The sequence below is a fragment of the Aquarana catesbeiana genome, linkage group LG01 (assembly GCF_042186555.1).
Source record: "Aquarana catesbeiana isolate 2022-GZ linkage group LG01, ASM4218655v1, whole genome shotgun sequence".
NCBI classification, from domain to species: Eukaryota; Metazoa; Chordata; class Amphibia; order Anura; family Ranidae; genus Aquarana; species Aquarana catesbeiana.
Genome location: NC_133324.1, coordinates 768,877,128 through 768,891,349, shown reverse-complemented (window position 1 = coordinate 768,891,349; position 14,222 = coordinate 768,877,128). Strand labels below are relative to the sequence as shown.

The 14,222-nt window shown below is 40.8% G+C and overlaps 1 protein-coding gene across 3 annotated transcripts in view; it reads left to right on the top strand.

Annotated features, from left to right (window-relative positions):
* Positions 1–14,004, top strand: part of AADAT (aminoadipate aminotransferase) — a 118,420-nt gene extending 104,416 nt beyond the window's left edge. For 2 of the 3 annotated variants that reach the window (XM_073606371.1, XM_073606380.1), the window contains exons 12-14: positions 777–883; positions 3,116–3,217; positions 10,943–14,004. In XM_073606371.1, the coding sequence (XP_073462472.1) occupies positions 777–883; positions 3,116–3,217; positions 10,943–10,987 (254 nt within the window). In that variant the 3' untranslated portion in view covers positions 10,988–14,004. The remainder of the gene's footprint in view (positions 1–776; positions 884–3,115; positions 3,218–10,942) is intronic. The other variant, XM_073606388.1, reaches the window with a different exon arrangement.
* The last annotated feature ends 218 nt before the right edge of the window (positions 14,005–14,222 follow it).

Genomic DNA, 14,222 nt, shown 5'->3' with positions numbered 1-14,222 from the left:
CCGCCATCCTCGGTAAGAGAATAAGGAAGTGAAGCTGTGCGGCTTCACTTCCTGGCTACCTACTGCGCATGCGTGAGTTGCGCATATATATAAAATATATCACTGACATTGCCCCCAGGAAATATAACAAATGTTAAAATGGGTTAGCTTTACAGCATCTATCAAAAGCGAAAATACACATTGGGTGCACTGATTCTTTAACACAGGTTTCAAACTGGCGGCCCTCCAGCTGTTGCGAAACTACGAGTCCCATGAGGCATTGTAAGACTGACAGTTACGAGCATGACTCCCACAGGCAGAGGCATAATGGGACTTGTAGTTCCGCAGCTGGAGGGACGCCAGTTTGACACACCTGCAAGTTTAACACTTAAAGGGAAAATGGGAAGTTTGATCCAAAAAACAACCATACGATGAGATTTTAATGGATAAGCACTTAGACAATTCAGTACATGTTAGTACACAGTAGTATTTGTGAGACAGAAATCAAGAGCTATGAATTATATCTATAAATTTCTGCTTTATCAATAGATATCAGCTGAGTACTCTATTACATTGAATATTCCAACTTTCACAATTGCTAGGAATGCTGACATTAGTCTTCCATGATCAATACGATAGCCAGTGTTCCAAATAAGATTAGTAATTGGTAGGGGAAACATCTCTATTCATACAAAGTGATTTTAACTTGCATTGGAGGATTTGGGATTGTACAGGGATACAGTAAAAGTAGGCAGCTATATTCCATTGATAAATGGTTTCTTTGTCTCTTTCAAAAGGTTTGGCTGAGTGGCACAGTCCTTCCGCTGGCATGTTCCTGTGGCTGAAGATCAAGGGTGTCCCTGATACTCATCAAATGATCATGCAAAAAGCATTAAGTAACCAGGTAAATATTAAACAAGGTAGGAATACCACTTTTCATCCTGAATCTCCCTGTAGCATGGTGCTTACATATTGCAAGTAAAAAGTCATTAATTTTCTGCATTTTCCCATTTTCAATAGCCAGTGGGAGCTGAACAGTAACATGCAAAGCTATCTTCCTAGTAGTTTTGTCACAAGGGAGAACTGCACTACAAGACACTCAACTCACCCCATGCATCACCCCGTACTGTCCATACATCACTTTTTTTTCAGTCAGCCATTGGGTTGAAAAAAAAAAAAAGATCCAATTCCCCCATCCACACATTCGAGGTGGATGGGGGAATCGCTCCCGTCACAGCGCTATTGTGCTATATCTGCCCGCTGGCAGAATACAATAATCATTGTTGCCGGTTATGTGTCAAGTGTCCGATGTGTCCGCCATAATGTCGCAGTCCCGATAAAAAATCGCAGATCGCCGCCATTAGTAGTAAAAAAAAAAAAAAATAATAAAAATGCTATAAATCTGTCCCCTATTTTGTAGACGCTATAACTTTTGCGCAAACCAATCAATATATGCTTATTGCGATTTTCTATTTTTTTTTTTTACCAAAAATATGTAGAAGAATACATATCGGCCTAAACTGAGAAAAAATTAGCTTTTTTAAAAACAATGGGGATATTTATTATAGCAAAAAGTACAAAATATTGCGTTTTTTATAAAAATTGACGCTTTTTTTTGTTCGCAAAAAATAAAAACCGCAGAGGCGATCAAATACCACCAAATGAAGGCTCTATTTGTGGGGAAAAAAAGGACGTCAATTTTGTTTGGGTGCAGCGTCGCATGACTGCGCAATTGTCAGTTAAAGCGACGCAGTGCCGAATCGCAAAAAGTGCTCTGGTCAGGAAGGGGGTAAAATCTTCCGGGGCTGAAGGGGTTAACATGCTATATCTAAAAGGGTTTTTTTTAATGACTACATAAACGGGATTAAATGGTGTTTATCTTTAATTGGTTCATCATTTTGATACCTATACATACTGTATATTTGTTTAGTAAAATGGTAGCAACTAAAATAACTATATTTTTTTTTTTTTCTTTAACTTTTTGCAAGTCAACAAAAATGTGTGAGAATAATGGCCGATTGATTTGCTCCTGATAATTGCATTGTGCAATTTGTACGTTGGCATGTTTTACCCTACTGTCAATTGTTAGTTAAAGCGATGCAGTGCTGAATCGCAAAAAACGGCCTGGTCATTCAACAGCCAAATCTTCCAGGGCTGAAGTTGTTAAAGAGGTAGTAAACACCATTTATAATAAAGCTTACCTGTAGGCAAAAGGAGTATCTCCTAAACGTACACCGTTTAGGAGATATTCATTGTTTCTGCAGCCAGTGACGTCACTGGCACAGGTGCATTGCACTCTGAAGGGACAGCATACTACCTTGCGTATGCAAGCCATCATCGCGGTTTGGTCATTCAAAGGACCGGAGCCTGCTAACCCGGAAGAAAGACCAGTTGAAGGTAGAAGCCCTGTCAGCGGGTTACAGCGTGCTGCTGGATAGCTTTGTTTTAAGGTAAGTTGTTCATAATGTGTTAGTATACTGGACATTATGCCTTTTACTTGCAGGGGGAAGTTTTTTTTTTTCTCCCAAACTTTACTACCACTTTAAGCAAAAGTATTTACAAGTTTATTGAGCGTCATATATGCAAGGCAGCACTACTGAAGAAGTCTCCGTTAGGACTTCTTGTTTTTATATACTCTAATCATTTGATCAGCATGGTCTGAAAGCCAAATAAGGAATGATGAAAGAGGATATTGTGTGATCTTCTTGGCTTTCTGGGAACCTAGCAGCCAGTGCAAGATTCCAAACAACTTGTATGGGAATGGGCATGTTTGCTAGAATTATTAAGTAAGTTAACTGTGGAGAGTATTACTATAGATAAAGATACACATAGAAATGCTGGGATTGATAAACAGCAAATCTTATGCATTGAAAGGTCAGGAGAATGTCTGACCATAATAACCATAATAATAGACCAAAAAAAGAACCAATAATTGACCATAATAATGTTTAAGTGCAAACATAGAAAAATACTTAGCTAGACCAATCATATAGTGTTAGGCATTTTCTATAACACTTCATACGCTGAATAATCTGTATCATAATTGCTCCTTCTTCTTCACCTTTACTTGTAATTTATTGCTTACCATACCATGTGCATAAATGCTGAATGTCTTAAATATATATGTCATATACAGGTTCTTTTAGTTCCTGGTTCCGCGTTCAGTACTGACAGTTCAGAGCCCAGCCCTTATGTGAGAGCTTCTTTCTCTTTGTCTTCTCCAGAACAAATAGACCTGGTAAGAAAAGTTTTGCAGTATATATTTCAACCCAATTAGAAGTAGCACAGAAATTTGACTGTTTGCAGTGCAGCTGGGAAGAACTGGAGGGACTGAGCACAACTCAAAAGCTGAACTCTGGGATAAGCAAATACTGTGTAAATGAGGCATGTGTATTTTCTTGAATCTTGGTGTGCATCCTGTCCGGTCATTGCTGCTGTCCATTTCTGCAGGGTGACTGGTCTTGTCTCTGCCCTTCCCTGTAGTTTTTCTGCAGACAGCCTGTAGCGGAGAGCCTGCTTAGGCACCCCTACAGATAGATCTGCTCTCTGCACAGAATATGTACAGCACAATGATCATGTCACCACTATTTTTACAAGGCCAGATCTGTGTTTGGGAAGGGATTTGGTGTGCATAAAGTTGAATAATATTCTTTATGGCTATTGGGAAATCTACTAAAAGTTCTCAACTTTTGCTCAACTTGCTCAACTTTAAGCACTTAAAGTGGTTGTTAAGCCGCTCTGTTGTCTCTACACAATCCTCTCAGTTTAATGATAGGGGCCTTATACATAAAATGCCGTTCTATACCTTATTTTAGAGCACCCCTTGGTGCTCACGTGACCAGCCGCCTTTCTCCTCTCTCGATCTGACAGCTACAGTGGGAGGGCAGAGAATCCCCCACTGACATCAGTTGGGAGGAGAGGAAGAGAGAGGCAGCTGATCACGTGAGCGCCGAGGGGAGCTGTGAAATAAGGTAAAAAATGGCATTTTATTTATAAAGTGCACACACACACAGGGGCACCTTTCATTAATAAACAGAGAGGATTGTGTGAGAATTTTTAGCAGCAGCAGGAGGGGAAGGGGTGGCTCACATACAGACTTGCTGACAGGCAGGGAGAGGACAGGGGAGAGCAGAAAGGAGAGCTGCGGATGACGGAGGTATGTAAACTGACCACGGTGTCAGGGCTCAGCAGCCATGATAAACCGTGGTCAGTTTACAGGGGGAGGGCAGACCCAGGCAGGATCAGCCAGGTACTTCTGGTGATAGAAAGGGCCAAATTACACAGCACAAGCACTGTGCTGTATGACATGTTTTAAAGGAACAGGTTCCATTTTATTTTTTATTTTTTTTTAGGGTAACAAACGCTTTAAGGACACATGTAATGTTTGTTGAAGAGGCTGCTCAAACCCTGTCTAGATCAAGCTACATCCAGCTGTTTTGCAGAGCACAGTGTAAAGTAAAGCTGGTCATAGTTTTTTTTTTTTTTTTTTCAGACCGCTTGTAATGCATGTGGTTGCAACACTCTGCTGTGGGCTTTCGAGGGTTAAAACAGGCTCCCAGGAGGCAACATATCACTTCTAAGAAGCCTGTCAAATGCCTCTGAAAAGCAGTCAACCATGGGCCACTTTTCAGAGGGACAGCAATGACGGCCCCAAGTGTGAGAGAGGTTCCCTCTTAATGTCCCAGGGAAAACTTTTTTACCAGATAGGAAGTGAAGAGAACTCTATCAGCAGGACAGACATAAGTAAATTGTGTGTTTTAAGTTAAAGCAGTATTAACCTCAAAAGAAAACATTTATTATATTATAGATTACCAATTCTTAGATGTGATGGCTGTATTCGTTTTATTCATTATTCTTTCTTTCCTTTATTTTCACCTGGTGATTCTGCCAATAAGTCTATTGTTTTTCAACAGAACAAGCTGCAAATGTAACAATTAGAGTGTTGAGATAAACCATTTACCACTGGTAGGGGTGCCTAAAATGATCAGCTTTTTATTTATTTATGTAAAACCTTTATCCCAGAAGGAACAAAACTGTTGCTCTAACTGCTTGTGTAATTGCATTGTGAGCTGGAGTTTGGCTTCAATTTGTTATTGTATCTAAATCTGCTAGTATATCTGGCACTCCCCCCAGATTAATCACTTCAGCCCCAGAAGGATTTACCCCCTTAATGACCAGAGTACTTTTTACAATTTGGCACTGTGCTGCTTTAACTGGTAATTGCGCAGTCATGCAATGCTGTACCCAAACAAAATTTGTGTCCTTTTTTTTCCCCAAAAATAGAGCTTTTTTTTGGTGGTATTTGATCACCTCTGGAATTTTTACTTTTTGCTATATAAACGAAAAAAGACCGAAAATTTTGGAAAAAAAAATATTTTCTACTTTTTGTTATAAACAAAAATCCAATAAACTCAATTTAAGTCATACATTTAGGCCAAAATGTATTTAGCCACATGTCTTGGGTAAAAAAATGTCAACAAGCGTATATTTATTGTTTTGCGTAAAAGTTATAGCGTCTACAAACTATGGTACATTTACTGGAATTTATGCAGCTTTTAGTTTGACTGCCTATTGTGATGGTATGCGAGGTGAGGTAATGGATAGTCGGTATATTTCACCTCGCATGTGTTCTGACTGAACCGGAATCCGGCCCGGGTTTTTCCAGCCTCTGTGGCAGGCTTTGTTCCGGTCCGGATGTTGTGGTCCACTTGAGACCACGCTCAGGTGGACTTTAAATGACCAGGAAGAGAGCACAGCAGAGCTCTGGCCTGAGACTCAAAAGGGAATCTGAGAGAGAGGAGCCCTGCTTGGATTTAAAAAGGAGGTTTGCTTTACCACGTTTTGTCACAAGTGATTGAAAAATGACAAAAAAAATTTACTCCCTATCACAGTTTCGGAGGCTATGAAATGCCAAGATAGCATGACCCCATTTTGGAAAGTAGACACCCCAAGCTATTTACTGAGAGGCATGTTGAGTATTTTGCAGATCTCGCTTTTTGTCACAAAGTTTTGAAATTTGAAAAAAGAAAAAAAAAATACATTTTCCTTTTTTCTTTCATCACTTTCAAAAACAAATGACAGCTGCAAAATACTCAACATGCCTCTTAGCAAATACCTTGGAGTGTCTACTTTCCAAAATGGGGTCATTTGTGGGGATTTTGTGCTATCTTGACATTTCAGGGCCTCCAAAACTGTGATATTAGTGAGGAGTAAAATCACCATTTTACGCCCTTAGAAATCCTGAAGGCTGTGATTGGTTTTCGGGGTCATGTATGCAGCTAGGCTCCCAAAAAGTCACACATGTGGTATCCCAGTACTCAGGAGAAGCAGCAGAATGTATTTTGGGGTGTAACTTCACATATACCCATGGCATGTTTGAGCAATATCTCATTTAGTGACAACTTTGTGTAAAAAATAAAAAAATACATTTTAATTTTCCCAAAACTTGTGGCAAAATATAAAAAATCCCATGGACTCAACATGCTTTCAGGAAATATTTTGGGGTGTCTACTTTCTAAAAAGGGGTCATTTGGGGAGGGGGTTTAACTGTCCTGGTATTTCATGCCCAACATTAGAAGCATATGCCACACATCACCCACTCTTCTAACCACTTGAACAACCAAGTCCTTTCTGACACTTTTGTTTATGAAAAAATCCTTTTTTTTTTTTTTTTCTAGAAAATTACTTTGAACCCCCAAACATTATATATATTTTTTTAAAGCGGAGGCCCTACAGATTAAAATGGTGGGTGTGGCAAATTTTTTTCACAAAGTATTTGAGCAGCGATTTTTCAAACTCAATTTTTTGGGTAAAAAAAAAATTTTTTGAATTTTAACCACTTCAGCCCCGGAAGATTTAGCTGCTCAATGACCAGAAATGGACAAAGTAATCTGGATGGCCGCACACCAGACATATTGTGTATTCCATGATCCAGATTTATCAAAGGCACTTATCTTGTCCGGTGTGCAGCCATCCAAATTACTTCGTCCATTTCTACTCGTCTCAGCATTATCCAGCACCTGGGGCTTTTTCACTTGGAGGTTCTTTTTTTTTCCTCAGTTTAGGCCGATTCTGCATATTTATGGTAAAAAAAAAAAAATCGCAATGAGCGTATATTGGTTATAGCGTCTACAAAATAGGGAATAGATTTATGGCATTTTTATTTATTTTTTTTACTAGTAATGGCGGTGATCTGCGATTTTTATCAGGACTGCAACATTATGGCAGACACGCCGGACACTTTTGACACATTTTTGGGACCAGTGACATTTATACAGCGATCATTGCTATAAAAATGCACTGATTACTGTATAAATGACACTGGCAGGGAAGGGGTTAACACTAGGGGGCAATCAAGGGGTTAACTGTGTTCCTTAGGTGTGTTATAACTGTAGGGGGGATGGTACTGACTAGGGTAAGAAAGATCGGTGATTCTCGTTCTGTAACAAGCAATTGCGGGTGCCCAGCGGTCATTGCGCCCGCCGAGCACACGCATCGGCTCCAGGGACGCGCTTCGGGCGTGCGTGTGCCGTCAGAGGCTTCTTAAAGAGCCGACTTAGAGCTACGACGGCTCGGGCAGGGGAGCCACCCTTTCACAGTATAACTGCGGCGGCTGGTCCGTAAGCGGTTAATGCACAAAAACACACTATATTGCCCAAAATTTTGGTGAGCTATAAAAGATGATTTTATGCTGAGTACATAGATACCAAACACGACATGCTAAAATTAAGCACACCCGTGCAGCAGCAATAAACTATATACATTTTTAAAAGCCTTTACAGGTTACCACTTTAGATTTACAGAGGAGATCTTCTGCTAGAATTACTGCCCTCGATCTGACGTTTGCGGTAAAACCTCACATGCATGGTGCAAATGCTGTTTACATACAACACAAGGCCGACGCTTGCGTTCACCTTTGCGTGCATGGGGGGACAGGGGTGCTTTAATTTTATTTTTAATCATTTTGCATTTTATTTTTACAATGTTCCTTTCATTTTTTTTATCATTTTTTTTATTATCACAGGGAATGTAAATATCCCCTATGATAACAATATGTAATGACAGGTACCCTCCTTTTAAAAAAAAATAAATAAATTGGGGGTCTATTAGACTCTAGATCTCTCCTTAAAGCATCTAACCACACCAAGATCAGTGTGATAAGATGCTTTTCCAATGGCGCTGTTTATATCCGGCGAAACCAAAGTCATGAAATGCTTGTAGTTTCCGGTTTCTCGGGCCATAAAGATGATTGGAGCCATTCTAATCTCCGATCAGCTCTATGGTCAGCTGGTGGAACCACCAGCTGCATTCTCAGGTTCCCCGGTGTGACAGAAGAGCCTGAGAAAACCATGAAGGACGGCGGGAAGGGAGGGTGTTTCCTCCCACTGCTTGTAAAAGCAGTCTAGCGGCTAATTAGCCGCTAAGATTGCTTCTACATGAAAGTCGAACGCCGGCTGAAAAAAACGATACCAAGATGATACCTAAACCTGCAGGCATCATTCTGGTATAACCACTCAAAGTTCAGCAGCATACCAGTACATGGCTGGTCCTTGTTGGGCATATATTGTAATGTTCTTTTTTCGTGCAGCCTGTGGGTTAAATGAAAAAAGAGAACAGATTCCTCCATTCACATCGATCAGTGGTATGCCCACCATTAGAATACCGCCCTGCATCCACCCACTTCTAATGATGGGTATACATGCATCATTCTTTCTTTTCGTTCATACCATGGGCTGAGCGAAAAAGAGAACCTAACAGATTCTTACATTCACATCGATCAATGTGGATGAAGAAATCTCTGCCAATTAAAGTAAATAAAAATATATGCTGAAGCATGGGGGCAATCCGCCCCTAATGTCCACCCTTGTCCCTATGCTTCGGCATATATGCTCTTTTCTTAACTACGGCGCTGGAGTCACGGATTTACATATCGTGAGAGCAAACCCTGTTGCTGTCAAATTAAACAAACCCGTGCTGCAGCTGAATGACGTACCTGCAAAGCAAATACTGTAATGGTTAACAATAAAACACACTAACAGTACAGTATAACAGTAGAATGACACACCTGCAAAGCAAACACGATAAAACACAGTAACAATAGGGGAAGTTGGGCGACAGCACCGTCTGGAAAGGTAGGCTGTGATGATCTATTCCTGGAATTTTAGTGTCCGCGTGAATGGAGGACAGAACGAAAACATTCCATGTGTCCCTCCACTTCACTGCAAGCAATTTATTACACCTCAAGCAGGCTCTCTCCCCCAAATTGGCAAGGGTCAAATTTGGATTTGCGGCGATAAATTGACCAGCATATAAATTGCTTTGGTCCACAATAGATCTGTACAGGTCTTCCTTGAAAAACAGCTTTTAAAAGTCAGGGGTACTAAAATCCACAGTTTCAACCTGAATTCCGGGTTGGTCAGTGAATGGGGGAAATACGGGCACTGCAGAAGTGGTGGGCTGCCAATCAGGATTTGCAAACGCATCAGGAAGGGCACTATGGTCTCTACAGGCCTGTCTTTAAATTATTGACGGCAGCGGGGCACTACTTGTGTTAATCACCACACCAGAATGAACTGTATTTATAGAACTCGCCACGTCACCAAGTAATACCATAGTGCTGGTTTGTCTATGACCAGGGCAAACTAGGCCGCAGGTGTTTGCCAGTTTACCAGAAGGTTGAGCGCCACTAGTACTGGCTCTCTGCTCCATATGAGAACCATGCGGTTGTTGCACCTCAGCAACAGAAGAACAGGGTCGGGTACACCTGACCTTAGCAGGGACCGCTACTCCGTCAGAGCTATCTGTCAGGGTGCCACTGCTTTCTACAGGTTCGTATACTGAGCCCGAATCTGACAGTGAAGCTTCCCCTTCGCTCTCATCTGTCATGCTCAGCATCGTGTAGGACTCGTCACTAGTGTACCTCTGTTTGGACATTTTGGCCACTAAATTTATAGGTACAGCTCATGTGACTCATAGGTAAAAGAGCACCTGGTTGCCAGCGACTGCTTGAATCTCTACAAAAAATTAACTGTTAGTGCTAGCAGGGATCAGGCTTGATTCTGCTAATGCTACATTTTTGTGTGCTGTTTTGTAAGTGACAGTGATCTATTGATACTGCACTTGGGTGGGCTGGGCGGAGGGGCTAAGCGCAGGTGCTGGCAGGTGTCTGGGCTGATCCTGCTGCGCTGGGCTGCATTTTTGGGAACACTATACTATTGGAGACGCTAGTATAGATCTGATCAAAGATATTGATCTATTCAAACACTATTATAGTAAGGGAGGTGTATGGTGTGTGCGCCAAATCCGATACTGTGGTGGGTTGGCTCAGCTGCGCGAATCACCGTACCAGTACATCACTCGCGCCCGGGAGTAGGGGGCGCGCACAAGCGCCCCCTACACGCAGGCATGAGCGGTGTACCGGTACGGTAATTCACGCAGCCGAGCCAACCTGCCGCAGTATAACTGCCCCAACTGGTTAACAGTGCTGTTGCCCAAAGGTGTCTCTGTGCTCCTTCATCCAGAGTGGAGGCACTCTAATACAGGAGGTGTGTTACTGGCCAGATCACCAGGTGAAAACAGAGGGGAAAAGCCAAGAAAAGAAAACAAATGCATCCACCAAATCTAATGTTTTGGTAAGCTACAATATATACATTTTTTGGTAACGTATTTAGTGCTCTCTGCAGACCGAAGTAGTATAGCCTCTTGTGTGTAAAGAATCAAATACACCACATAGGGCTTAATGTATCAACACATGCTTACCAAAAAACAGATTTCTCCATAGCAACCAAATGATTTAGAATTTTAAGAACAGAACTGATACTGATTGGGGCTAGGTAGGGGTAAGTCCAGTTCATTGCAAAATAAAAGAAAAACTGCTGGTACACAAAATGTGGGGAACACTAAGTTGGATATTATTATAAATTGTGTTTGACGTATAATTGATTTTTTTTTTTTTTCTTCCCAGGGACTTCAAAGACTGTCATCACTTATCATTGCAGAAAGAAAATGAATGCTGCTGGAAAGATAAACTAGGGACATGTTGCATAATAGCTCTTTTACAAATCAATGTTCCAATATTGGTGCTTTTAACACCCCCTTAAAATCATTGTCCCCACATTTGATATTTCATAGTGCAAGATTTGCTATAAAACATAATAACAAATAAAAAGAGTGTAGTCATTGAATAGCCCAGCAAAAAGAAAGAAACTAAACCTTTTAACATGCAAAAGCCATTCTAATGTACATTTTTCTCCACAGGCCTATGTTCAGGTTCTGTGCGGTTATCATGGTTCAGTGCAGTTTGTAATTTGCGCAGGACCCAGTACAAAGTGGGGCAACAGGTTCCTAGGTTCTCCTTATGGAACAGATTTTATGATACAGAACCAGAATCTAGGGATCGTTCTCATGCTGCTTACAATAAGTATTAAAGGACCACAAGTTAGACACCAAGGTTTTAGAGTTTGTAAAATGAACCTTTACTCAATCCTAAGCTGGTCAACTGCCATTTACATATAAAATCTGGCACCCCCAGGGGGTGTATTAGGCGATCGCCTGTGCTAGTTGAATGTTTTTTGTTTTTTTTTATAGATTTAAAGTGGAAAATACTGCACCAAGTGATGCTAAGTATCAGAACTAGTATAATAACATTTGTTTGTTTTTTTTTTTCCCTAGTCATACAGAACAAATGTACATGTACTTTCACTGGGCGAATTTGCTGTAAAATTTTTTTACGTATACCCCTAGGAGTCTTAAAGCATATTTAGCTTTTTCTTAAACACCCAGTAGGCTATAATAAGCCTATATAAAATACATGATCTGCATTGTAGATTGTCATACGCAGTCTTGCAGCCCAATATTTTAAATGAATTATTATCTGGATTTTCGGGGTTCCCTGTGTGCCCTAAGGCAAAACTGAACCTGCCCATAAGCACCAGGATTTGCCTGCTGATGCACATGTGACGTGTTTAAAGAGGTTTGATACTAATACATTCACATATGAAAATGTTTGTCCTACCTCTTTATATAGTTAGAATCTTTTAAAGTAATCCTGCTTTAGGATATACAGTGAGGACGGAAAGTATTCAGACCCCCTTAAATTTTTCAATCTTTGTTATATTGCAGCAATTTGCTAAAGTCATTTAAGTTAATTTTTTTTCCTCATTAATGTACACACAGCACAGAATTGTTGATATTTTTGCAGATTTATAAAAAAAGAAAAACTGAAACATCACATGGTCCTAAGTATTCAGACCCTTTGCTCAGTATTTAGTAGAAGCACCCTTTTGGTCTAATACAGCCATGAGTCTTTTTGGGAAAGATGCAACAAGTTTTTCACACCTGGATTTGCAGATCCTCTCCAGTTCTGTCAGGTTGGATGGTAAACGTTGGTGGACAGCCATTTTTAGGTTTCTCCAGAGATGCTCAATTGGGTATAAGTCAGGGCTCTGGCTGGGCCATTCAAGAACAGTCACGGAGTTGTTGTGAAGCCACTCCTTCGTTTTTTTAGCTGTGTGCTTAGGGTCATTGTCTTGTTGGAAGGTAAACCTTCGGCCCAGTCTGAGGTCCTGAGCACTCTGGAGAAGGTTTTCGTCCAGGATATCCCTGTACTTAGCCGCATTCATCTTTCCTTCGATTGCAAATAGTCGTCCTGTCCCTGCAGCTGAAAAACACCCCCACAGCATGATGCTGCCACCACCATGCTTCACTGTTAAGACTGTATTGGACAGGTGATGAGCAGTGCCTGGTTTTCTCCCCACATAGCGCTTAGAATTAAGACCAAAAAGTTCTATCTTGGTCTCATCAGATCAGAGAATCTTATTTATCACCATCTCAGAGTCCTTCAGGTGTTTGTTTTAGCAAACTCCATGCGGGCTTTCATGTGTCTTGCACTGAGGAGAGGCTTCTGTCAGGCCACTCTGCCATAAAGCCCTGACTGGTCGAGGGCTGCAGTGATGGTTGACTTTCTACAACTTTCTCCCATCTCCCGACTGCATCTCTGGAGGTCGGCCACAGTGATCTTTGGGTTCTTCTTTACCTCTCTCACCAAGGCTCTTCTACCCCGATGGCTCAGTTTGGCCGGACGGCCAGCTCTAGGAAGGGTTCTGGTCGTCCCAAACGTCTTCCATTTAAGGATTATGGAGGCCACTGTGCTCTTAGGAACTTTAAGTGCAGCAGAAATTTTTTTGTAACCTTGGCCAGATTTGTGCCTTGCCACAATTCTGTCTCTGAGCTCTTCAGGCAGTTCCTTTGACCTCATGATTCTCATTTGCTCTGACATGCACTGTGAGCTGTAAGGTCTTCTGTAGAAAGGTTTGTGGCTTTCCTAATCAAGTCCAATCAGTATAATAAAACACAGCTGCACTCAAATGAAGGTGTAGAACCATCTCAGGATGATCAGAAGAAATGGACAGCACCTGAGTTACATATATGTGTCACAGCAAAGGGTCTGAATACTTAGGACCATGTGATATTTCAGTTTTTCTTTTTTAATAAATCTGCGAAAATGTCAACAATTCTGTGTTTTTCTGTCAATATGGGGTGCTGTGTGTACATTAATGAGGAAAAAAATGAACTTAAATGATTTAAGCAAATGGCTGCAATATAACAGTGAAAAATTTAAGGTGGTCTGAATACTTTCTGTCACCACTGTATATGGGGGCTGTCATTGTCCATCTCCTTCAAAAAATGCTAGTTGCTAAACTGTTAGGCTGACTCTCAGGTTTCATTACTTTGCCTCAAAATGTAAAACAAGTGTGTTAATAAGTCAGAGAAGGGGCAGATTTCCTTTTCTGCATATCTGTTCCAGTTCACTGACTCAAAGTATTGAAGCTGAAGGTCAACATGACAGATCCAGTATCTAGCAACTGCAGGTGGAGAGGTCAACAGTGACTGCCCCTTCTTTTCTGAACATGAAATTGTATCACATACTGAACATTAGATTTTGAAATATCTCAACTATTTAAATACTAATTATGAATTATATTTATGAGAAATAAATAAATAAAAAGCATTTAATTGGCAACCTAACTGTCCTGGTAGACAGTATTTGCATAAATTATTTGATGTGTCCTTTCTCAAAATTAGTGATTTTACAATATGAGGCATCGGTTGTTTTGGAAATGTACAAGCAGTGATCAGATATGCTGCATTTTCCTTAACCACTTGACCGCTGGAAAATTTTCCCACCTTCCTGACCAGGCCATTTTTTGCGATACGGCACTACATTACTTTAACTGACAATTGTG